A 27,782-nucleotide genomic window follows, 5' to 3' on the forward strand; every position below is an offset into this window, starting at 1 on the left:
ATATATATATATATATATATATATATATGTAGTTTTATGCACAAAACATGCAAAACAAATACAAAATTATATTGTACAGAACATCATTATATAACTCCATTTGGTTCACTGAAAAACCTTGGATTTCTAACACTAAACAGAAACGATCAGTGCTGCATTTCCCAAAAGCATAGTAAGTCTAAGTTGATCGTAGAGAACATTGGTGGCAATTGTTCTACTATCAACTTGAGCATACAATGCTTTTTGGAAACGCAGCCCAGAGCAGTGCATTTTTTTCTTCTTAAGATACTGGAAAAAAGCTGCTATTTGTGGACTTTGCTCTCCACTTTCTCCACAAACTGAATGATGTCATTAGCCAGAAGCTGGGGTTCTTCGAAGGCAGCGAAGTGTCCCCCTCGGCTCATGTAGGTGAAAGAACGCACATCTGCAAACCGTGAGCTGGCCCAGGCTCTAGGACAGTGGAGTAACTCATCAGGAAAGGCAGCCAGGCCAGTGGGCACAAACACACTAGTCCTTTCAGGGAAAGGGAGAAAACCATTTAGCCATACAAATCTTTTTTGAATAGGCTGCAAAGAATTATATTTTTTATATGTAATTTATTATATGTTGAAAAATCAATGTTAAAGCAAACATTTTGACCATCCTTTTATGATGAGTATTCACTTCGGGTCACTACAAATTTTTCTGAACTTACACTCTGTCCACCCTCGTCTTGAAGTCTTTCTTCAAGTTCTCTTTGTAGAAACGCATTGAGGGAATGATGGAACATGTGGTCCAGTAGATCATGACATTTGTAAGGAGATCGTCTAGACTGAACTTCCTACAATGGAACAAAAACTAATTAATTCAAATCAAATTAAACCCTTTTATTTTTAGAATTTATTAATCCGAGTTCAAAAATTAATGGATATATTAAATTGATTTAAAAAAAAATGCTAGTATTGATATTAAATTGATTTAACTATAATTTATATTAAAATTATTAGACATGTTACAAAACAGTTGTTTTTTCAAATAAATGCTTTTCTTTTGAACTTTCTATTAATCAAAGAATCCCAAAAAAAAGTATTACAGATTTTTTCAAAAATATACAGTACAACAATTATTAATGTTTACAATAAGAAAAAAAAAATCTTGAGCACCAAATCAGCATATTCGAATGATATCTTAAAAATCACATGACACTTATGCTGAAAATTCAGCTTTGCCATCATAGGAATAAATTTAAAAATATATTTAACTAGAAAACAGTTATTTTAAATTATGATATTTCATAATATTATTATTTTTATACTGTACTTTTGATCAAATAAATGCAGCCTTTGTAAGCATAAAAGACTTATTTCAAAAACATAAAAAAATCTTACCTTACTTTGAATGGTGGTGTTTATTTATATCTGTACAAAAATAATTGCACCTGTATGTGATTTCACCCTCTTTACCTCTCCAAACCTCCATCCTCCAAGTCTCTGTTTCCCAAGTCTGTCCAGGAGGAGAATTTCTCCAAGATATATGCAGCCAATCCGACTGGAGAGTCATTCAGTCCACATCCTGCAGGAATGACAAAATGCCCAAAAAATATTTTTAGATAAGAAGTTCTCAATTAAGTGTTAATTTGACATGACCCAAAAGCATAGTATAACATGTGCCAAGCATTACCTACCTGCTGTGTCCGGTTTGGTGGCTTGAATGTGTAAATAGCCAGTTTCTCTCAGTATATCATATAAATTCTTCTCCATGTAAGGATAGAGTCGTCTGACATCCTCCTTTGTAAAGCCCACCAGGAATGGCAGGTAGCGACCAATGACTAAGGAGAGGAGCTGTCCAAGGCTGTCTGTCCTGGCAATGATCATGTTCAAGTGTAGACCACGAACACACCTTATTTTAAAGAGAGCAATAGGCAAAGTTTTAATTGACAATAAACACTATTATAAAATGTATTGCTCTGTATTAATTAAACATGGAAAAATTAACAAAAAATACATTGACAGAGAATTCATGTCATAAAAAAGGAAAGTGATTTGGATAGTAAAGGGTGTTAAACTCCTACTCTGGCTTCATCTGGGCCATGTTGCTGGTAATGAAAGCTCCCCAGTCTCCTCCCTGCACATAAAACTCAGTGAACCCCAGTCTTTCCATCAGCTTATGGAAGATGCGGGCAGCCTCCATAGTGTTAAACCCTTCACATGAAATAATAGAAAGAATAGCAGGTCTATTCTCCATTTTCCATCTATTTACAGACGTTAAAGGAGAACTCCGGTCAATTTTAACATTGAGCTCATTTTTTTGTACATTTGGAGTGCTGTCAATACAGAGAACAACGACAAAAATCGGTGTTGCCTACACTGAGTTATTCTATTTTTAAAATTTGCACCCTGTTGACTTCAGTGCAGCAAGTTTTAAACCTGCTTTTAGCCTCTTAACATCCTTGATGTGTCATTACAAGTGCACAGAAAATGTGAGTGATTCCTTCAGAGTGAACACGAGTGAATATGACTGCAGTAGATGTGAAAGAGATATGTAAAAAAAAATGATGTTATTTAAGCCAGTGCAAATACCTGTGTTTACATCCTGTTTTCGGTTGAAGTCCAAAGTAGTCAATTGCCGAGTTCACGCGCGTGATTATAGGTAACTAAACCTATGCGCGTGAACTCGGCAATCGACTACTTTGGACTTCAACCGTGCACTTGTAATGACACATCAAGGATGTTAAAGGGGGGGTGAAATGCTCATTTTCACTCAATCTCCTGTTAATCTTGAGTACCTATAGAGTAATATTCCATCCTTCATATCTCCAAAAAGTCTTTTGTTTTATTATATTTTTAATTGAAAGATTGGCTGTACCGAGTCTTTCCGGAAAAAAACGAGCGGCTGGGGGCGGGCCGTGTGGGCGAAGTAGGGCTGGGCGATATGGAGCAAAAAATATATCTCGATATATTTTGCTATATCTCGATATACGATATATATCTCGATATCTTTACAGGAAAAATAACCCCCCAAAAACTACTGCAAAAACAAATATGTCAAATACCACAGTCTTTTTTTATTGAAGTGCAAATAGGTAGGCTGTTCATGTAGGAACAAAGTGCTTCTGCAGCATAAAAAAAAAAAAAATCCCTGTATACAAAAATAATAATTTAACTGTAAAATAAAGGAAGAAATAATACATATTGTACTATTTTTAATAAACCTGTATAGAAATATCATTACTAATTTTGGCAAATAAATAAAAAAAAATGCCATATATCCCCCAAAAACTGCACAACTGTAGAGTAAAACATTAATTAAAAAAAAGTGATAAAAATGCATCTAAAAATTGACATGATTGTTACAAAATAACACTGTCTGGGGCCTCTGGGGAACTCAGAACAACTGCTAGCATAAAGTTTAAGGTAAAAATAACTGCCATTAAATTATAGTATCTGACTACTATGCAATTAGATAAACTGTTCATTCATTACATCACTTTACCTCTGTCTTTATCCACCTTTATCTTCTTCTCTTCTTTTCGGCACTGTATATAGCAGAATAGGTAACTTAGGCTAATGCTAATTTATAATGTGTCATGTAAATTCGGCCATCCGTCACAATCAGGAAACTTTCAACGTGTCTAGAGCTGGCGCGAGCTGCCAGGCCCGTTTCTAGGGGAGCATGTTAAGTGTGAGTGTTAAGCGCCCTCAAACAAAAGCAATGCGGCGAGAGGCGACGCTACACAAAAAAATACCAACAACTGATCGCGCGCGCACTGTTTCTGACGCACTTCAAGCACTCGCTGGGCGGGGAAAGATTGATGTGCCTGACCGGACTCGGGGGACTTGAATGAGACAACACGCGAGGGCGGGGGCGAGCACAGCACAGAGAAGGCAAACAAGCAAATTGGCGAAATCAGAATTAAATATAAACAATATATCGATATATACGATATGTCAAAATCCATATCGAGTTTAAAAAATATCTCGATATATCGTAAATATCGAGATATCGCCCACCCCTAGGGCGAAGCTTAGCTGTGCTAACGCGCCGAGCTAACAACACACAGAGACATTTGTTCAACAGTTTTACTCACCGTTCCAACGCACGACCGCAAACCTTTATCATTGTGACTGCTCGATCCTTAAGAATTAGACGATCTGGGCTTTGTTTATAAAACAATCATCGTCGAAATGCAGGGAACAACAGTCTTATACACAACTCCGTTTATGCTCAGGAAAACAAACTCCATCCACTGGTTCCTTAACGCCGGGTTCTTTGGGAATCTGTGCAAGGTTGTCTTGCCCTGGCATCCAAAAACACACTTCTTTGGTGACATTGACTTCCCAAAAGCCGGGCAGGGCGCTTTGATGGCGAACTGCTTTCACTCTCTTGCTCTGTTTTACGAGTGCGCGCGCGCCCGCGATCTTACCGGAGAAGTGCCCTTAGGACCCATATAAGGAAATTCCGCCCTCTCTTACGTTAGACAGAGCCATACTCGAAAAAAACTTTCCGAAACTTGTGACAAACCGGAAGGACAATTTTTGGAACAAAAATACTCCTTCAAACGTACAACTTAACTTTTGAAACTTTGACCATGTTTAGCATGGGAATCCAACTCTTTAACAGTGTAAAAAACTCAGTATGCATGAAACAGTAATTCACCCCCCCTTTAAGAGGCTAAAAGCAGGTTTAGTACTTGCCCCATTGAAGTCAACAGGGTGCAAATTTTAAAAATAGAATAACTCGGTGTAGGCAACACCAATTTTTGTCGTTGTTCTCTGTATTGACAGCACTCCAAATGTACAAAAAAATGAGCTCAATGTTAAAGATTGTATATTATCTGTCATCATGCCATTTGTTTGTCTGTAACAAAATATTCAGGTCAGAGTGCAACAGGGTTCTGGAAGTAAAAACTCCATTCATTTTCTCCATAGGGAAATTGATTTTGAACAATAATTGATAAACCTTTAAAGACAGACCTACTGTGAGCTACGGGGTTGTTAATTCATGGTATTTGCTTCTGCTGAAGCCGTAAGCAAGCATTATTTCAGCTTTATTGTGTTTAACAGCAACAAAACAAAAACTACATTACCCATGATGCTGTAAAGAAAATTACACCAATTTTAAGAGTCGAAAAAAGCAACACATGCAAAAAAAGTGCTTATAGATATATGCATATTTTGCAATAAACTTCAAATAAATAGTTTTTTATAAACTCTATATCTATAATCAACGTTTGTAAATGAATAGTTTTATATTTCTCCGTTGTTTTTAATTTGATTATGTTGTTCGCAATGCTTCATGGGATGCATTTCTTTCCTACTGAAGCCGTTAAGTACACAGTATTGTGCCTTTGTCTTTTCGGAAGTTTTTCAAAATTTCTAATCAAAGTTTGTAGTGATGTGATACACCTTGTAGCTGATTGGCTTGGTTCATGGCTTAAAACTTTTTAACGAAGACTATTTTAATAATGAATGGAAAAAAATCTTCCGGAACCAGCTCTGCTGAAAAGGGGGGCAGGCACTGTTGTACTCTATTGTCTAGTAGAATTAGTTCTTCTTGCTACCCGTTGCTATATCTTGTTGCATGTTGGTAAACTTACCTTTTTTATGTGGCGCTTCAGAGTAGCCGTAGCCTGGAATGGAGGGACAGATGACCTCAAAGACCACATTTGAATCCGTCTCAGTGAGCAAGGGCAGAATCCCATAAAACTCGTAAAAGGTACCAGGCCAGCCGTGAACCATCATGAGAGGGAGAACTGTCTGTCCAGACTTCTGAACAGGCTTCACATGAACGAAATGCACATCTATACCTGAAAAGCAATACAGAATTTCACTAAAATACTGAAATACTCCTAAACACATTTTGTGAAGGCATGATGTGGGACTTAAAAGGTTATAGGAAAATTGCATACTTTGTTACAACTGGTTTTTATCTAGTCAGGTAAATTATATCCTTTAAAAGTGTTATGTTCTTACCCTCAATTTTGGTTTTGAAGTGAGGATACTGGTTAATCACCTTCACCTGCTTCTCCCAGTCAAACTCCTGTCTCCAATAAGAGACCACCCGTTTAAGGTAAGACGAGTTAAATCCATAATGAAAGCAGGAATCCTCCAGTGGATCCGTGAAGCGTGTTTGATCAATGCGTCTGTGCAGATCCTGAAGAAAACAGTGCAGTTAATGATGACATAAATATATTGTGGTTGAGTAAATGTATGCTTAGCACATGTTTGAAAGCGGAGAAGAATGATCTTGTGGGGATTTATGTGAAAAACCTATTATTTGATTCTTGAACTGTTGATCCACATGCAATTCTTCACCCAAAATATGCTGCCTTGCATTACACAACATTATTACTGTTCAGGTGGTTGTGTGCCCACCTCTATCTCTTCCACCGAGGTCTTCACTACAAATCTGTGAATGGTTTTGTCCTCGGTAAAAGGCTTCTCCCCAGCTCCCCACCAGCCATCTCCCATTGGTATCGTTTTGGGGCTTTGCTTCCATGCCAAGTAGCACAAAAGAGCTCCAACTCCAGCAGAAGAGAGTGCTAAGAGCTGTAGTTTAGACCGATCAAGGTTGCCAAGGGTCTCTCTAAAAGTGAAGGAAGTTAGTTGACAAAGAATGTTGAAAAAACAACCAAAGATTTAGGGCTGGAATACACTACATGATTTACCAGTCTGAGCAGATTTTAAAACACTAGGGTCTGGTTTTGCATACAAGGCTTAGATTAAGCCAGGATTGGGCCTTAGTTCAATTTGAACATTCAAGTAGCTTTCATAATGCCTTAGAAAAGACATTACTGGTGTGCATCTTGAGACACAACAATAGCACTGACATATTTTAAGATATGAAACAGAAACATCATTGCTAGAAAACATGAAAAATCAAAACGTGTTCTAAAATCGACTCAAAATAGAAATAAATCGGAGTCAGTGTCCATCATACACTTCACTATTTAAATCAGTCAACTCTGCCCAAAATCTGCAGACCAGCTGAGCTCATACTTTCAGCACCTAGTGCTGACTCGCCTAGACTGAAAAAATCAGGTAATGTATTCCAGCCTTTATTTGATCACTGTAGTTTACTTTATGAGTAAGCAAATAAGCATAGCAGGTGGGTTAGATTTATGTTTGTTTAGTTTTTTTATTTCAAATAAACCGACACTGGGAAAAAAACTGATTGTGATATGGCACCATCCACCCTCTTCCCACCATGCACTGGGGCAGTAATACTTAATATGGTGGCATTGTTTGACCATTGCTATCGTTGATTTTGTCACATTTAGTAAGGTGTTGTCAGGATGAGTTTGCTCCTCTATTAAAATAGCATTTTAAGGCATTTCATAAGTGTTTATAGTCTCGAGTACTCGCTCTTCGTGACATGAGGCACTTTGAATGATATGCAAATAAATAAATTAATTTGCAATGCATTGAAACAATTACGTTTTTAAGTCATGGAAATTTGAAATCACAAATATTTCTTAAAACAATTAACGTTAAGTGAATGAAACGCAACTCAAAATAGCCATGCAAAGATTTGTTTTTACATACAACAATGAAAACTCAGCTGAATGATTACACGGAAGAATCTGGTGGAGTTGCATGAGTCCATGAAATGACCTCGAAATGACTAGACAAGTTGCATACCGACGGAAATGGTTTAACCGCACCTAAAACATGAGACTGCGTTAGCCTTTAACTGAACTCTAAACATTCCCTGTTCCACAGTTTTACTCACTTGATGGATTCAACTGTCTGCATAATGGAGTCCTCAAAACCCATCGTACGTTAGATAGCCGTGTCTTTGACGAATAATCGTGCTTATGTAACGCTCAAAGTGCAAAGACGTTGAAGGAGCGAAGGAGGCGGAGGTTTTTTACCCCTAAAGACCCCACAGTTGAAGAATACACTCTGCTGAAACAAAAAGGGGGCGTTTCCAAATTTTCAAACTGGGAGAGGTGTTTTTTTTAACTGTCCAAAGGTAGGGAAGGCTAAAGGGCCATTCATTATTTTTTTCTTTCTTGTTTTCTCGTGATCGCAACTAAGATTGCGAAAAACGAACTAATGTCAATATTATTATTATTATAAATGCATGTATGTAATATAAATTATGCATACTTTTAGGACTTCCATAAAACTTTTTTTTCGAGTGCCTGTGTAGACGTAGGCTATTGAAACATTTTACTCACGTAATTCACAGACTTTGAAGAGCATCAATTATTAAAACATGTAGCTTATAGCTCGAGAAGGCAAACCATGGTTTATGAAATATTCTATCCTAAAGATCACTCAGTATTTAAATTTTTTTATACACTACAGTACAGAACAGGATCTTTCTTTTGACTGTTTTTTTTGTGTAATTTTGTCACAATATACACTCTTAAAAATAAAGGTTATTTAATGGCATATATGGTTCCATGAAGCACCCTTAACATCCATGGAACCTTTCCATTATGTTCTTTGCACCAATAAAACAAAAAGAAGAAAAAAACTGTTCATCAAAAGGTTCTTTGAGGAATCCAGAATGGTTCTTCTATGGCATTGTTGGCTGCAAAAACTACACTTTAGAACCTTTATTTTTAAGATTGTAGCTGGTAGCCTTTATTTTACATATGGGCTACATATTTTATTCGTCATTTATAATAGTAATAAACATTTAATGGAGTTTGGTGCAAACTCCGCTCCTTGGCCGATTTCATTTGCCAACTCAATTACGTAGTTACCTGTCAAGAAAAGTTCACACTTCAGAAAAGTCATGCCGGGTGATATGGAGATAGATATAGTATTATAGAGATATATAGCTATAGATATTGATATAGATAGATAGATATAGTCCAATATCATATTGGGTGAGGTGATACTATATCACCTCAATTGCAGCTAAATTCTTTGTTCCAACCATATTCACAGTGTTTAAAAAAAATGATGTCCAGACTACTTATTCATTAATGATAAAAAAATCTGCGGAAGGAAACTGCAGGCACATTCACTCTTTCGTAGGCCTACTTTCTGCAAATAAGGCTATCCCACACAATGCACTGATTAACTTCACTAACTTGACTTAAGAAGCTGAGACAAAATATTTAACACATGTGACTTAAGAGCACAATATTCAATAAAAAAATTACAGTACAAAGTTAGAGTAGCAGTAGTTTTCTTCTTCTTTTAGAACACAAAAACTGTGGTTAAAAAAATCCCAGGCCACAGACTTACTGCAATAATAATTATAGACTCACTGTGTCTTTGCACAAGGTTAAACCCTGTTTTCTCTACGAATTATTCTGTATGAAATTCCTATAAGAGTTTAGCCTGGCTAACTTCAGACCTCTTCTCATTAAATGTGGTCTAACAGTAATATTGTAGTAGTGACTTAATTTTTTTTTTTACAGAAGATCACTGTGAAATCTTTATATTTTATCATGCAGAATGTAATTAATAATTTAATTCATTCCAAGGCTTCATTTATTTGATCCAAAATACAGCAAAAACAGTAATATTGTGAAATATTTTTACAATTTAAAATAACTGTTTTCTCTTTGAATATATTTTAAAATGTAATTTATTTCTGTGATCAAAGCTGCATTTTCAGCATCATTACTCCAGTTCAGTACTCTTCAGTGTTACGTGATCCTTCAGAAATGCTTTTCACTGCAACTGTACTTTTCACACTATTTTTTTTTATTTTTAATTTTTTTCATTGCTGGCTTATTTTAGAGAAAGTGTAGTGAAGAGAGACCAACAAGACCAACCTTCAAGAGACCAACATCCCTGGCTCACTGAAGGTTGCTGTTAGGTTTAAAGAAGCCCTTAAAACCATGTTTATCTATATTATTGTGACAGTTTGAGGTTTCTTGAGTTCTGTTTTTGAATCCGTTTCAGTGTTTTCAGTTTCTATGATCCGTTTTCCCCTGTCTTCTGTGATTTTGGTCTAGTCCTGTTTTCCCCGTCTGTTTAATTAGTTCATCTGTGTCAGCTGTGTCTAATTTCCCTGATCTGTTTCCTTGTGTATTTAAGCCCTGTGTATTCCTTCAGTCTTTGTCGGTCGTTGAAGTGTCAAGGTCAGTGTTAGTGTTGGAAATTATTGTATTCCTGAGTTTCTAAAGTTCCTAAGTTCCTGAGTATTCCTGTATTCTGAGTTTGGAAATAAACCAGATGTATTGAAATCCTGTCTCCTCGTCTTCAACCTGCAATAACCCTGACAATTATCTTTATTATTATTATGATTATTATTGATCGTGAATAAATCTAAAGCTTTTGAGACTATTATTTTGTGTTATTGAAAATGGGAGGGGGGTGCCCTTTTTTTTGTTTCAGCACATGCCCCTCAAAAAGTCTGTGCACGGCCCTGGTGGTCTGGGAACCACATGTTCATTTTCTTGTATTTGAGGCGTGGTTTACGAATGCCCAGAGCCGTTTATTGGGTGCTACGAATGTCTATCAAATGCGCCTGTACGTAGCTCATAGCCAATCGTTTCAATTATACCAGATGACGTATGAAGAGCGACAGAAATTCGACGAGGAAGAAGACAAAATAAACTTGCAATCTAAACTACTCAGAACACTAAGGCTGCATCGAAAGGTAACTTCGCGTCTGATGCCATGTTGGATCCATAGATATAAACAAACTGCTTCGGTGTGTCGCACAGATGTCGTCATCGTCTTGCTGCTCCCTCCCCGTTCTGTGATTGGTTCCCTCGCTGAGGCGAAAATCTGGTCCATGGTGTCCAGGATGCATAGCAGCCTGAATAATATCGCGCTGCGCTCAAGGCAGCATGGGGAAACCCAGGCTAATAAGAGTTAACAAAAAAAGAGAAAACAAAACAAAGTGTTTATTTTTTACAGAGTATATTTGTTCAACAAGGAGTTCTAGATTTTGTTTTATGGAACCAGAAATAGTCATTTTGTGTAACTTCGTATTGTAGGAAATTTCAGGAGCGAAGATCAGGGGCCGGTTGCACCAGCTGTTCGTTAGTTACAACTTAGCCTATAGTTTTGACGTAAATGGGCACTAAGATACAACTTACGCACTACTAAATATGTTCGCGTTGCACCATTAAACTTAGTTGAAGCGTAACTGTATTAACTAAATATTTATTGAAGCCTCCGATCAAAAGTAGCGGTTGGATATAGGCAGACTAAACTGCATCAATAAGCTCTTCTTTTACCTGACAGACTTCAATTCTTTAGACATATGATAATGCTGACATTTAAACTCGCTTACATTTTAAAAGAGAGAACATTATGTGAATACATTACTTTGTTAGTGGCTCATCAACACAAACCCGTCCTACAGTGCGCCGCTGTGTGCATCTGTCCCATCGGTCCGTGTTGTGCATATCACATAAAATCAGTCATAATCAATAAATGTTATTTCTTATGTTTTTTTAATCATTACTTATTTTTTTATCCTTATTAATTTGTTTCAAATACAGTTTCTGAATGTTATAGTTACATATAAAACACTTATGTTATTCATGATTAAGGGGCGTATTTAATGGAAACGTATTTTTACTGTTAGTTAAGTGAGGCAAAAGAAGTTAGAATAAAGGATAAACTGAAATTCACAGCGTTTAAACAAATTCTGCTCCCGCATTTGAAAGCTGCTATTGGATCATCGAGGCTAAACGTCATATTATGCGACTACGCATTACAATACGGAGAGCTTACGACCAGGGGGGCAGGGTTTCATATTATTTTTAAGTTTCCCCGGGCGCCGCCATTGGCTAGCGGACCCCCACCTGCTGTTAGCATCCCACTGACTCCCATTCATTTTGGCGTCACTTTGACAGCGAATAACTTTACATCTGAGGCGTTTAAAGACTCTATTTGTCCATTATTTATTTCTAAAGAAACACGAAAATGTATAAAAGGCTCCATTACCTTGTATCATACGTTATGGCCCCGTAGAAGCATTTTTTGTAGCAGTAGCAGTCGTCAAGCTCAGTTTGAGTCTGCGCAGTACGGTCGACCCCCAGGAAGTAAGAGCTTCTAATTGACTTCACTTGTCTCCGTTGAATCCAATGGGGTCGCTGTGTCCATTTCTTTTACTGTCTATGCTTACGACCTACTAGCTATGTTCTGCCTTTCAAACAAATGGTGCAATGGAATGAGTTAGTTACAAACTAGCTAGTTGTTACTAAGACTCTAGTGTGGACTTTACGTTCCAATTTAAAGCTACACTGTGTAATATTTTAAGTTGATTTTTAGCAAAAAAACACGTTGTCATTTCAAAATTATATGTTCTCATTAATGTGTAATCACTTCAACCAACTAATTAAGTATTCTCGTAAGTGTGTAATCTGCCATTTAGAATACATACGAGCGAATCGCTCGAATGGCGGAAGCCATGTTGTGCATCCATCTTCAAAATACATTAGAGGGACATACAAGCTTCGCCTTTCGCGTTTTTACACGCACCGTGACGAATGTGAGAGGGAGATTTGCTCACGTTTGCCGGCAGATTTGAAATAATATGGCCACCATAGGAGTTAAAACAACTTCGGAATGGGTGGAGCTAGAAAGTAATATTCAGTTGGTAGTCATATACAATTTCACCGCTAGATGGGAGTAAATCCTACACAGTGTAGCTTTAAGAAAGAACTTATGAACAGCTGGTGCAACCCTACCCAGGTGACTTGGTTGTAGCTTCAGCAGGATTCTTTATTGAGAACATGTGCAGTTGGTAGCTGCAGTCATAGAGTCTATAATACATTGTAGTTTATATTGATTTAAGTGGGCACTGAGATGGAACAAAGCACCTGGCTGATGACCTTAAACAAAGCATGCAAATGAAGTAGGCCTATCCAGGTATAGGAACCTGCCCATGACTCCATAATTTAATGGTGTTACCATTAAATTAGCATAACTATTCAAATAATGGGACAGGGGCTCCAAGAGCCATTAAAGACAAAAGATGACAGTCTCAGTAATCTGACTTTGATTTACAATAAAGAGAACAGGACCAGCAGGATCCTCTTGCTAAAATCTTAGCAGTCAGTTTGAATGTAGATATAATTCAATTAGAGTTAATATTAATTATCTGAAAAGGTAGATATTCTTTATAAAAGTACAAGTTTATAAAGTTTTATTCAAATGTTTTTTTTAAACAAATACACTAGGCTACTTATACAGTAAACTGAAATTAAGTAGCCTAATTTCGATGTTTTTGTGATGAAATTATCTGCAAAACAATGTCAATTAATTGCAGATCAGTGTAGCCTATAGAAGAAGACAAAAAAAAGAATTCCAATGCAGTATCCGCCTCGCAAATGCTGTAATTCTATGGAAGCTTGTTTCCGCCACAAAAAAAAAAAAAAGATAATTGCGACTTTTTCTCTCACAATTGCGAGTTTACATCTCGCAATCTTGACTTTATTTCTCAGAACTGCGAGATATAAAGTCAGAATTGCGTGGAATAAAGTCGCAATTGCGTGTTTTAAAGTCAGAATTGCGAGATATAAAGTCAGAATTGCGTGTTATAAAGTCAGAATTCTGAGATATAAAGTCAGAATTCTGAGATATAAAGTCAGAATTCTGACTTTTTTTCTCACAATTGTGACTTTATATCACGCAATTCTGACTTTATATCTCAGAATTCTGATTTTATATCACGCAATTGGGAGATATAAAGTCAGAATTGCGTGTTATAAAGTCAGAATTCTGAGATATAAAGTCAGAATTCTGAGATATAAAGTCAGAATTCTGACTTTTTTTCTCGCAATTGTGACTTTATATCACGCAATTCTGACTTTATATCTCAGAATTCTGATTTTATATCACGCAATTGGGAGATATAAAGTCAGAATTGCATGATATAAAGTCGCAATTGCGTGTTAAAAAAGTTAGAATTGTGAGATATAAACTATTTTAAGGTTAAAAAAAAAGTCCATCTTTTTTTCCCCCTTAGAATTGGACTTTATATATCTCACAATTCTGAGAAAAGATGTCAGAATTGCGAGATATAAACTCGCAATTATGTGTTATAAAGTCAGAATTGCGTGATATAAAGTCAGAATTCTGAGATATAAAGTCAGAATTGCGTGATATAAAGTCGCAATTGCGAGAAAAAAAGTCCGAATTCTGACTTTATAAGACGCAATTGTGACTTTATATCTCCCAATTCTGACTTTATATCTCAGAATTCTGACTTTATATCACGCAATTCTGACTTTATATCTCCCAATTCTGAGAAATAAAGTCAGAATTGCGAGATGCAAACTCGCAATTGTGAGATAAAAAGTCGCAATTATCTTCTATTTTTTTTATTTTGTGGCGGAAACAAGCTTCCATAGTAATTCAGTTAAAAGAGAGAGAAACAAATATGTTTCTTTCGTCCCTCCCTACAACTGCGATTGGTGGATGCGCGAGGCCCCGCCCTAATTAGTGAGTGAAATTTGTCTATATAATCTCAGACAGCATATTATGGTTTCATCCAGTTTCGATTTGACGAAATAAGGGAGAATCAAGACCTGATCAAAAACAGACCGAGTCAATTAATACAGCTTAAACATGTATCTTAACATGATTGTGGTGTTTCTGGCGGTGATTTCGGCCGTGGCGAGCTCTAGGCTGCTTGGAGCGCCTGTGGGTGCAAACATGAACGACGAAGGAGTTCAGGAAGCGTTACAGTTTGCAAAGGCCCAGTTCAACAATCATTGCTTTAACGATTCGTTTGTGCTTCAGATTCTCGAAGTCCTCAAGGTTCAAACACAAGTAAGTAGTTTAAACCTTTGTTTTGTCACTTATAGCCTACTCGGAACGTCGATAAATCACACCGAGTGAGTGAGAAACGCAGGCCGCTGGTGTCACGTCCTGATTTTGCCGAGATGCGTTAACCATTTAGGGCTGGGAGAAAAAATCGATTCACCCAGCTATCGCATTTATTTATTTTTTATTTTTTTACGATTTTAAAATCCATCTTTTTTTATTACAGAATCAATATTAGTCGTATTAAATTGCTTTATTTTTGTCCTTGCTTATATACGAGGTTGACAGAAGTTTGCCACTTTTGTTCCAACAGAGGATAAAATGTGTCTATCTGTTGAGTGATGTTATATCCCTTTCAAGTGTGGAAGCGACGTGAGACCACTGATCTATATAGAATGACACTGTATAGATCAGTGCGTGAGACTGAATGCATTGAAAATCCCTCCCACAAGTCATATGCTGAGAGAATGATAAGACAGTAGAGCTGCACGATTAATCTTTAAAAGATTACGATCTCGATTCAAACACCACGTGATCTTATTCCAATTTGTCTGTCTATTAAACCTTTGACAATCATATCGCAACATTCATATCTGCGTTGGCGCTGCCAACAAGTGACTGTTAAGTGTATTTATTATTTAAACATTTATTAAAGCGTATGCAGTACTGTATGATGCTTCTGAAATAATCAGGAAGATGTGATGAATTGTTTTTGTGAATATAACTCATCTTATAGGCCTACATCAAGAACAGTCTGTATGTGTATGATTTAACTTTCACAATAAATTGCAATATCGAATCGCAAAACATGTAGAATCGCAACTCTTTAAAAACACATCGCAATGCATATCGTATAGGCACCCAGGTATCGTGATAGTATCGAATTGGGAGATGGGTGTATCGTCCCAGCGTTAACCATATCCCTACCCCTAAACCTAACACTACACATGTTATCGCTAAATCAGAGGGGAAAGATGGGTGAATAAGAATTGTGTAGAAGCACCTAACTCTGGTTGTAAGTCTTAACTTTAAATTAACTGTAAATCAATTCAGATCAGTCAAATCTGATTGGTTGATTGGAATTTTGTGTAAGGATCAACAACAAAGATGTTGATCCAGGAACATGTTACACTTGTTCTGGTTCTGCTTTATGGTGACCGATGACTGTCATCAAACCTTTATTTCATTTGACATAAGCCTGTTTAGAGACAAATAACTAAAATGTATAACAAATAACTGTTTGGATATTTATTAATTTTAAAAATCCAGTAGCAACTAATTTCACTTTAAGTTATTCCATATGCCTATAGAATTTAATGGCAAACAATTGTTTGGAATAAGGCATTTATTATCAAAATTGTTGAAGTGATTTGTAGCAAAGAAGTTAGCACTGGTATGAGGAAGTACTAAGCATCTAACGAATAGTTGAATGCAAAGCAGTATACAAAGAGACATGTTGGCCCCAGCTATTTATATTATAAGCCACATAAGGGAAATTATTTTAAAGGTAAGACTATAAAGGTTTTTGCAGATGTCATGTTTTAAACAGTATTTGAGTGTTTGAAGTATGACCAATATTTTTTGAAAATTGACAAAAGGACAAAAGTTATTGCTTAATGTCCTATCTGCTCGCATCATGATATGAATATTTTAAGCATCAGTTAATCTAGGTTGCTTTTGTGACGCGTTACATCACGGTTTACCCAACAATGTCTGAACATGTTTCTGGTTGAACTAGGTTGTCTCAGGCATGAAATACATCTTCACTGTGAAAGTGGCCAGAACATCTTGCAGGAAGGGTGGAGTTGAGACCCTGTGTGCCGTTCATGACCCTGTTGTTGCAGACGTAAGACACTGTCTCATTTACACTATTACAGTTACCTGTGTGCTTTTCTCAATTTCCATATTAAAAGAAATGTACTCTTTCCTTCAAGGTCACTCCATGCGAAATAGCAGTCTGGAGCCAGCCATGGTTAAAATCAATTCAAGTAGTTGAAAACACCTGCATGTAGAGCATGTTTCTAGTGCAGTTTGAGGCTTTTTAACAAGCATGTAGCTTTAAAATGTACTTGTTGCAAATTATGGTAAACCAGATGTCTTTCCTATTGATAAAATAGGAATTTGATTTGTCGTGATAACCTTTGATGTCAACAACAAATCGTGATATAAGAATGCTTTAGCAGTCTCATTAGAATCAATTTCTCTGAAAGTCTACAATATGTAAAAATGTCTCAAACCACATTTTCTGATGTTTGTGTATCCTTTACTTTTTAAAACATGGTTGAATGAGATAAGTCTGTGCACCATTTCTTGGTTAAATACATTTTGGGAGTCATACTGATTTGGAGGATTGAAAACCCTGTATATTATTTTGTGAATGCATAAACCAAGAAAACAACCCAACCATAGTATTTGTGATAACAGTTATAGGACTAAGTACCAGAACTGATATATTTGTTATTTAAATTTAATGTTTACAGTTTTATAAATGCTCAATCTTGCACTCACACCTTTCCTCTGAATATGAAATGAACCTCTGCAGAATTAATACATTGATACAAGCATTTTGATACAAGGGTTGGAAACCATTCTTTTGCAACAACTGCAAATCAGCTTTGAACTTAGTACTCCGCTATGAAGCAAATCTATTATTACCTTCAAAAGCTTTTCACCAGGAATAGGTCTTAAATTGATCAAATATTGAAATGGGATTTTTTGTATATTTATGATGCAAGTTGCTGTTTTGCATTACTTCTGTATGTTACTATTTTATGTCTCTTAAAATGCATTGATCTTGCCATGTGTCACAATCAGGTTGTGTATACACACGAAGTTGAATCTCTAATAAAGTCTTTAATATATAATCCACAAGGCAAACAGATGAAGATGGGTAAATCGCAACAGCACGAGACTGGGTAACTCACTAGTGAAACAAGGGAACTTATACAGGGAACAAACAAAGGTAACTTGTTAGGCAACAGCTGAACAGAATGGCTAAAATGAGTGTAACGATTGAGACAAATCAGGCACAAGTATTTGTTATAGTTAAAAATAATATTGAAAACTCACTCAGGGATCTGTGCACCCATCCCCCCAACAAGGGCATGAAGGTCTTATACCACGATCAGATAAGTTGGTTTTATGGCTGTTAGCAATGTGAACAGGGCCCCTGCCATTAGAACAGACATTAACACAGACTTCCCTGCATTGATTTATTGATGAACTGATTTATAAAATGAGCATACATTTTGTGAATGATTTACTGTCTTGTGTAATGTCTTTTAATACTATTATTTTGTTGGTGCTGTGTATTTTACAATAGAATCAATGGTCACCTATACCATGTTTGGTCTCTATAAATTGGTACTTTAAAGATTGAAATTATTGTGTACATGATATGTCGAGAGCTGTGCAACATATTAGTATTACAAGAATCTTTCTTAGTTTCTTCATCAGAAACCAATCCAGCTGCACATGCAAATGAGCACGCTTAAAACAAAGATTCAGAAATCAACCACAGAGGAGTTTTCCCGCTTGGAAATTCCACCCTTCTCATTAGTCAAGCAAACCCGGAGAGGTGGGGCCTTTCTCAGGCTTTATTAGAGACAAATTCACAGTGACTCTTCTCTTCTGGCTCTCTACTGCTGCTTCTTCGGGTTGATGTCTGTGGGGATCCCCCACTCGCCGGCTATGCTTTCACTCTCCCAAAGAAGTCAGACTGTATTTTCTTCAATCCAACTCAGAAGAAAACTGCAACCTTACCATCACTGAATGGGCAATGATCCTCTCTTGGCCTTCTCGGTACGTTCAGGGTGCCGTGCTGTCCTCCGTGGCCTCAGCAGGCCCCAAGGCAGCAGGCCTCGACTCACAACCAGCCATGTGCTCATTCAGGAGAGAGAGGACTCTCTCAACCACAACAGAATCAAGGACAACCTCAGGAGTTTGGCACAACGTCTTCTTTCAATGCAGAAGAAGTCCATCTCAACTCCCACCATTTGCTCTGCGTGTCCTCTCCGGCCCAGGGCCGGAAGGTCACAATCTGCATGTGCTCAGCCATGCGCTCATGCAGAGAGAGAAAACCTTCAACCAGACCAGAGTCAAACAAACCACTCAAGTTCATCATATCTTCTTCATCCAACAGAGAAGAAATCGATTGCAACTTCAAAGTTTGACACTCACCGAACCATCAATATCCTTTTCCAACAACTTCAAGAACTGTGTCCACTGCACAGACCATGCAAGTATCAATTTAATGAGGTGCTCTGAAAATTATAAGCTGATGGTTCTTTTCATAGTTAAATGGATCTTTTCCATAGTTCAATTTCCTGCTTCCGGTTCCATTCTATCACTCACCATTTTTCCTATGCATGTATGTATGTTTGTTTAGTTTAGTTATGTTTGTGATTTAGTTAATAAGACTTGTGCACAATATGTATTTAGTTATGAATCTCTGCTTGCAACAAAGTTTACTTAACGATTTCGATTTTGACTACAGGCTCTTACTACTGTACAGTAAGAAAACACATTTCCCTTCCCCGGAATTGAATATTTCTTAGAATTAATAAACAATTAACGCTGAGTGTTCACAAGACGAACAGGTGGGTTGATTGTAATATTAATTTTACTACATTAAGTTAATTATATTAACTGATCCAAATATTCATAATGAATTATAACCAGTTATTATTGATTATTCATATTTCATAGAGCTAATTCATTACATGAGTGATCATAGTAACTAATAATGAACTCAGGCAGGAAGGAAAACTGAACATAACTGAAATGACGGCCCGTCCTGGAAAGGTGACCATGTGCTGACAGTCCAAATAAGGAAGGAGTCTCTGGAGGAGGACGCAGATTAGTCTGAGTATAGGAGAGCTGGAAAGATGAAAGAAGGAGAGACCAAGAGTGTCTGTCGATGACAGTGGGAGGACTCAGGTGGGGACCCAGAGTCCAGCCTGAATGAAGACGCAGCCGATGGTTGTGGAGGCACAAATAGAGAGTAAATGGGACCTAGCGAGACTGGCAGAGCCATAGCGACAGCCCCCTGAGGTGGAACCAAAGCGACTGAGGGCCAAGGTGGAGCCGGAGGCAGGGCAGAGCCAGACTGAGCCGTAGGGGTGTAGAGATGGAGCGCAGCAGATGGCTTGCAAGTCTGTGGCACAGGCGAAGCGACATCCGACCAAGGTGGAGCCAGAGGAATGAGGGAGCCGTAAGGCCGAAGGTCTCTGGTGGAGGGGGCAACGAGCTGAGGTAGAGTGATGGGATTAGCGGCTAGAGGCGGAGCCAGGGGATCCACTCACCTATAACGGAAGGCCCGAGGTGGATCCACGTCACAGAGGAGGAGCCGAGGGGCTGATGGACGAAGAGATGGCGGGAGAGGGAGTCTGGGTGGAGACACTGAATACTTTGTGCTGAACGGGACCAGCAGGGGTGCAAGGCTGGGTTGGATCAGCGGGGGACAGAACTGGGCAGAACATTATCCCGTGGCCTACAGTAATAATATCATAAAATTATGATCACTGATTATGAGCAAGGTAACAAGATCTACAGTTTAAGGCAGTAACTTGTAAGCACACAGCACAAGACACTTGTATGTAAAATCAACCAAGACTTTATTGAACTACTCTAATACACACAAATAGGCTTGGGAATCGGTTCCAGGTTCCGGTTTGGAACCGGTTCCAAACATTCCGATCCATCGGAATCGTACACGTCCACACGTTAACGATTCCACTAACGATTCCGAACGTTCCGTTCCGTTCCGTTCCGTCCATTCCCGCGTCGCGGCACGACGTCACAGTATGTGACTGGATTTTTAAATCCCCCAAAAGCGCCATTCCCGCGTGCAATCGTAAAGGCTGTGATATGGGCAAAAAATATATGCGCTGTTTTTTTTTTTTTTTTTTTACAGAGAAGCACGAGGCTTTAATTATTTATATGCGTGCAGATCAGCTCCGTTCATAGTAAACGCTGCTCCACATATAGGGTAGACTGGGTACAGTTGAGACACTTTTTGCGTTTTGATTTTTCACACAAAAAATAGATACTGAAAAGAAGTGAATTTCCACATGGCATGCCACATGACATTTCATTAGCTTGTAGACAAAGATATTATCAATCAATAATACCCACAAGTAGTTTATATTTTCCACAATTACCTAATAAAAATAAGGTGCTTTTTGTCTCAACCTTGTCTCAACTGTACCCATATGTGGTACAGTTGAGACAGTGCATGGTACAGTTGAGACACCCATTTTTAATGATGTAAAGATAACTTACCATTCATTGTAAATATAAAAAATAAAGACAAATAAAGAAAATAACAATTGGGCAACATTTTTGTTTATTCAACCATTTATATTCATTCATTTTATTTAAATTAGCACTGGTTAAAATGTATAAAGCAGGAACAAGATATTAAACAATATTTATTAATAATACACAGTTTAAATATCACAAATATCAAATTTTATTTTCATTTGCGTCCTATGCTGGCTAATTACGACCTTTAATCTGTTATCATAACACTGAACAATTTAACAGTGTGTTTCCTAATAGAGCTCTATCGGGGGTACAGTTGGTACACGTGTGTCTCAACTATACCCCGCTGGCCACCTCGCACATTTCTCTAGATTTTGCAATTACCTTGCATGACACAATACCATGAAATATGCCAGTTTTTAGGGCACAGAATAAAGTTTGTGGTGATACCAGTTACGTTTAACAGTCATATAGGGATAATAAGCTATTCATTGTGGAGAGTGCATGGTGAAGTGAACGTCCTACTTTAGAAAAAAAACTTTACCCGATATTTTCGGATCGAAGATGCGTCCACTGTTCAAATTTCCCACAAACAAAGAGGACACTAATACGCATGTGCACAGCAAAAATCACAACTTGTGCTTGCTGCGAACGCAAGTTATTAAAGGTGTCTCAACTGTACCTATGTCTCAACTGTACCCAGTCTACCCTACTCAGTCTCCTTATGTGCTGTTTGTTTAGGTTTCCGATAATGTACGTTTGGGAACGCAAAACCTCGGACGCATATTTCATATAACTGTCATCATTTATGCGTGTCAGCATCTCAGGGGGGAGCACAACAAATATGCTCAAACATTTAAATAACATCCATGGCATTAAATACCAGGAGTGCACTATATTTGACAGCCTGTGCTCCACAAACAATGGTAGGTTGGCTTATAAATTATATCAAAACATTAATGCTAGATGTAAGTAACCAATGATCAGCCTGGAGAGATCAAGGATCCTCCCAGAAAAAGCAGACATGCTTGTTTTTCTGCACAAGAACTGCTAGAAATTTTTTAATGTTAAATGATTAATTGAAGTTTTTGTGAAAACAATAAAAGTTAAAGTTAAAATTTAAACCATGATGCGTTGTTTACTCTTTTATAGTTTAGCACACACGACTAAGTGTGATTACAACAAAAAGCTTTGTTTTAGAAATGTTTACTTTTTTTTAGAAATGTCAAAGCATTCAACTTCTGTATTGATATTGCACACTTGGTTTTCATTCTCTAAAACCACTTTAAATTAGACATTCAAAGGCAACAACTCTCAAAGCCACCCTGTAAGTGTGCAGCAAATGGTACAGGAATCGATATGGGAATCGATAAGGAATCGCATCGATAAGCAGACTCGACAATGGCATCGATATCGATAATTTCTTAACGATGCCCATCCCTACACACAAACTAATCTAACGAAAACACACAAACATTCATTAAAAAAATGACAGAGAAAAGTGATGCTATTAACGGAGTGTGAATGGAGTCCCAAATGTCTAGCATTAGACACTATTTCTTGACTGCAAACTGAGAGAATCAATCTACTAGCACTTTAACCATAGTTTGTTTGCTTAATAAGATTTGCATTTGCATTCAAGACATTTTCATTCAATACTTTATGTACTGCTTCATACAGCGTCTGTTTTGAATACAGTTCAACATAAGCTACTATTAATGAGTGGAGTCTATGTTTTTTAATCTGATTTAATCTACGTTTTAATTTGATAAATATGACACAATATAACATCGCAACGACATGAAAAGAGTGTTTACTGTTATAAAACAAACTGATTTGTGAGCTTTAGAGGAACTAAAGGTGTTTAAAAAAACACAAAACACACATGATCGTTGTCATGCGGTGAATCCAGGGGGCCAATGTTTCGGAAAAAACTGAAGCTTCCCCGGGCGCCGCCACTGATTAGCAGACCATCACCTGCTGTTTGCATTCCATTGACTCCCATTAATTTTGGCGTCACTTTGACAGCGAATAACTTTACATCTGAGGCGTTTAAAGACTCCATTTGTCCATTATTTATTTCTAAAGAAACACGAAAATTTATAAAAGGCTCCATTACCTTGTATCTTACGTTATGGCCCCATAGAAGCAGTTTTTATAAAAATAGGCTAACGATTGCGTCATAACCATGTGACTCTCTGTCGCACAGTAGAGAGATTACCGTATGGACAGGAAGAGAAGCTCGCGGGCAATCGGGGGGACGTGGAGGCAAAATGACAAAATAATTAATCAGAATACATAGCAAAAGTTTCTCCTGCTCCTGGCTCATGGACACCTCCTACTCACACTCTCCGTCTCTGCAAGTTTCGGAAGGTAATGATACAGATTTCTCTTGGCACAGCTACTAGAAGACAGACGGGTTGCTCACGTCACATCTACATCGTCAAGCTCAGTTTGAGTCTGCGCAGTACGCTCAGCCATCAGGAAGTGAGGGCTTCTAATTGACTTCACTTTTCTCTGTTGAATCCAATGGGGTCGCTGTGTCCATTTCTTTTACTGTCTATGGGTGAATCCGGCCAATCGTGGAACAGCTGTGTCGTCATCACCCCTTGTGCAGCCCAGTGCAGCCACTCTTGAGAAGCTGCGCTGGATGAGTTCTCCGGCTACTCTCGAATCGCTCTTGCGGTACTTTGATGGCATACGTCGCAGTCACGCGGCGTCTGCGCTGTATCCAGGGGGGCAATCATTCGGAAAAAATTTAAGCTTCCCCAGGCGCCGACATTGATTAACAGACCATTCCATTGACTCCCATACATTTTGGCGTCAATTTGACAGCGCATAACTTTACATCAGAGGCGTTTAAAGACTCTATTTGTCCATTTTTTATTTCTAAAGAAACACGGCAATGTATAAAAGGCTCCATTACCTTGTATCTTACGTTATGGCCCCGTAGAAGCAGTTTTTGTAAAAATAGGCTAACGATTGCGTCATAACCACGCGACTCTCTGGAAATTACCGTATAGACAGGAGGAGAAGCTCGCAGTCAATCGGGGGGACGTGGAGGCATAAAGTCCGATAAAGACAAGGGAGAAGGCCATAGAGAGTCATAAATCTCTGATCTCTGTCTCTGCAAGTTTCGGAAGGGAATGATTCAGATTTCTCTTGGCACAGCTACTAGAAGACTTACAACTGTCAGACAGGTTGCTCATGTCACATCTAAGTTGTCAAGTTAAGTTTGAGTCTGCGCAGTATGCTCAGCCATCAGGAAGTGAGTGCTTCTAATTTGTTTCACTTTTCTCCGTTGAAATCTATGGGGTCGCTGTGTCCATTTCTTTTACTGTCTATGGAACAAGCCTGTAATTGAAGCAGCAGTTCGGTTGTTTGCGTCATTGAATAGAGAAGTGTTGCCAGATAGAGCAAGGGGTTGTATTCGCTATAACAACCGCCTCGCTCTAAAAATAACTTGTACATTAAAGCCTCCTAGATTATTACTCATTAAATTAGTAGATTTAAGGGATGTTATCAGATAACTAACAGATTAGGACGAGGCTACTGGATAAAGTTAGTAACGAACACCCTATTAATTTTAAAATCGGTTCTCTTAAAGGTCCCGTATTGTGCCACTTTTCACAAGATGTAAAATAAGTCTCTGATGTCCCCAGAGTGTGTATGTGAAGTTTCATCTCAAAATACCCAACAGATAATTTTTTACAGCATGTTTAAATTGTCATTTTTTGGGGCTCAGAAAAACGCGCTGTTTTAGTGTGTGCCCTTTAAATGCAAATAAGCTGCTGCTGGACGACCCAGGGGGCGGAGCTTCATGAGCTCGCGCTCAGTCTCTCAGGACAATTTCATCTCATGGAATGATGATAATATCAGAAACTCTCGGTAACGGTGTTCATTTCGAGTCGGACAATAATGCCTACAGAGTCAGAGTGCTGTATAGAGATGAAACAGGTATAGTTTAGTAGTTTAATTACGGTTATTATAACGTATTTGTCATCTGCTTGTATGTATCCATTATTTATTATTATACCATGGTCTGGGTGAATACTCGATTCTGATTGGCTGCAGGGTGTCCGTTAAAAAGTGATAATGTACACCTAGGAAAGGCGTCCCGTCAATTTGCCTGATGACAGTTCTAAATGATTGCGCTGGCTCAAACTCACTGATCAACTGCTGCGGTCGGGTCGCTATGGCCACGTTGCTTGGCAACGCCTGTATACGGGAGATATTAAATAGTGCGCTCGACTTAATAAATAAAAACCCTCACGATTTTTACTCTAAAACACATTAAAGTATTATTAATTGATTAAATATTTCTTTCTTTCGTAAGTGACCATGGTATAAGCGGGTTAATGCCCTTCGAGGTGTCCATACGCTGATTTCACGCAGCCACCATTTTGAAATCGAAAGTGAGGCTCCGGTGGGAAAAACCCCGGAAGTAAAGATAAACAACAATGCCTTTGGACTACCAACCTGAAGCTGCTGCCGCAATTTACACTTTTGGATGTTAATATCCAATATAGGATACATATATAGTTCATTCCTGCTTCTTTTTTTACTTTCTGAATTATTTAAAAAATATATTTTATTTATAAATGAATTTCACTGTATATAGTCTAAAGTATGAAAGAAATGTATGTACAGTTTTAGAATTGACACATCATCATTAAACAACAATACGCCATCGCATTCACGACTCTCCTATGATTAAAGGCGACACTTCCGGTTTTCTTCCCATCGGAGCCTCGCTTTCGATTTCAAAATAACGGCTACGTGAAATCAGCGTATAGTCAGGTATTAATGGACTTCGGCGGAGGCTGCGCTCCTCCGCTGCGCGTCGGACGGTTCACGCCTCGCCGTCGTCCATTAATACCTGATAATGGACACCTCGTCGGGCATTAACCCTTACAGCCTACAAGTCTGCTGTCTGAATGATGATCAAACATATACTGATGAGTTTAATAAAGTTTATTGTACATCACACAAAAGATGAAGCGTCAGTTTTACTTCAGAAAATCACCGTAAGAGCTGAGTAAACACAGTAAGTTATTAGAAGTGCGCAAGTACATAAACGAATTTCGGTAGAGTTGAGGGAGCATTCCTGTGGGCGGAGGTTAGTCAAAGAACGGTTTTAATGACGTCATTAAAGAAGGAAGTAGAGGGATGTAGTCCAAACGGGCCGTTCGATGTAGGCGACTTCTGTTAAGTAAAATATCTCGCTTGGCATTGAACTTTGAGCTTTATAATTTTACAGATATTATTTATACTCTAACAACAACATTACACACTAACTAAAGTTTGAAACATGGGATCACGAAGAACGTGACGTTTAATTCAGTTTCATCCATCATTTTTGGAATTAGAGAAAATTAGTCTAAACATATATTTTTTGCAGGATGGGGTAAGTTAGCTACATATTAGTTAAATATAACGTTTGACTGCGTGTGACAGTGGTGGGTGGAAGTGGTAAAAATGAGGATGTCAAGTTTGTTCCTTATTACACGTATTAAAGAATAAAATTCCTTAATAATAAAATGCACCCTATTGATATAAATTTAGAGTGAATTGAGTTTGCAAAAACATGGGTGGAGTGTTTTTAGGCATTGTGATTCAACTGACTATTACCTGTCTATATTTCAACTAAGCTGATTTTTGGATTTATGTCAGAGGGAAGTTGATGGACCTAAGTGAGATAAAAAAAAAACAAGGTTAAAAAAACTCTTAAAATAGGGGAGCAGTTTTGAAAAAGGAAGCATAGGCTACTAGGCTAAAAGGTAAACCATCATACTAAATACCAGAACTGTATTAAATAATAGTACTGTATTATAGAAGTAATCATATTAACATGTATTTTATTACTGTATTATATACTTAAACTTGTTAGTATATGTCAGTAACATACTGTATATGCACTGGTGCTGGTAGGTGGAGGATTAGTGATGCCACAGGACTGTTCTGTGATGGAGTATCAGTGATGATGCAGGTCAGGAGTGCTGAGGGGACCATGGTGAGAATGAAAACAAAAGGTATGTTTCAAATAAGTCAGCAATAAAGTGTTGTGCTAAATGTGTATTGCACTGCTGTTTTATATAATGAATCATACTAAACTAAATTATATTATAAATAATAAATAATAATTTAAGGAATCATACTGCAGTGATGCTGCACGTCATGAGTGCTGCAGTGAGGACCAAGGATGTTATATTCTTCGTATCTTCTATACAACACATAGAGCGCAGACTTGCCCCTTTAAACCTCTATAAATCACCACTTGTCATACCTTCTCATCTCCTCCTGAAACGAATCTTCGATGTGTTGGACATATTTTAGAGTTTACTCTGCCCTTTTTACAGTCTCGCCATTTTCCAACCACCTCCCAGTCATGATCAAGCTAATTGCTAAATCACCTTACAGCTAATTCTCCCATTATTTGACTTTGGTCTTCTTTCTATAAAATATCCACTTTTACCCCAGCATCATTCAAATATTTTTAAAGATCCACTTTTCAGAGAAACTTAAATAAGCCAAATTGAACTGAATTACTTAATTTTTACAAAGGAGGATCTTACCCGTCTTTAAGAAATCACCTCATGCACACTGGTAACCACTCCTTCCCATTAGGATATTTTTAACAGGTATTTTCACGCTGAAGGGATTTGTGGCCGCTAATGCTTCGTTTCGTTTCCCGGTTATGGGCAATTGATCGGAAGGCATGCTCTGGTGGTTAGATTTCTCAGGGGAGCGAGGAGATTTATGTCCTTCACGGCCACCTTCAGTGTCGCCGTTGAGTCTAGCTCTAGTTTTGAGGGCTCAATCTCTACCGCCTTTTAAGCC

At 37.8% G+C, this 27,782-nt stretch overlaps 1 protein-coding gene across 1 annotated transcript; it reads right to left on the bottom strand.

Moving 5' to 3' along the window:
• Nucleotides 1-38: 38 nt before the first annotated feature.
• ephx5 (epoxide hydrolase 5) lies at nucleotides 39-7,843 on the bottom strand. The gene is made up of 9 exons (XM_081350290.1): nucleotides 7,711-7,843; nucleotides 6,354-6,564; nucleotides 5,952-6,132; nucleotides 5,576-5,785; nucleotides 2,051-2,180; nucleotides 1,664-1,878; nucleotides 1,443-1,551; nucleotides 695-820; nucleotides 39-513 (listed from the first exon to the last, which is right to left on the bottom strand). The coding sequence occupies exons 1-9, from the start codon at nucleotides 7,752-7,754 to the stop codon at nucleotides 303-305; spliced, it is 1,437 nt and encodes a 478-aa protein (XP_081206416.1). The 5' UTR covers nucleotides 7,755-7,843; the 3' UTR covers nucleotides 39-302.
• Nucleotides 7,844-27,782: the final 19,939 nt, after the last annotated feature.

This window comes from Scardinius erythrophthalmus (assembly GCF_964197995.2).
Source record: "Scardinius erythrophthalmus genome assembly, chromosome: 21".
Lineage (NCBI taxonomy): Eukaryota > Metazoa > Chordata > Actinopteri > Cypriniformes > Leuciscidae > Scardinius > Scardinius erythrophthalmus.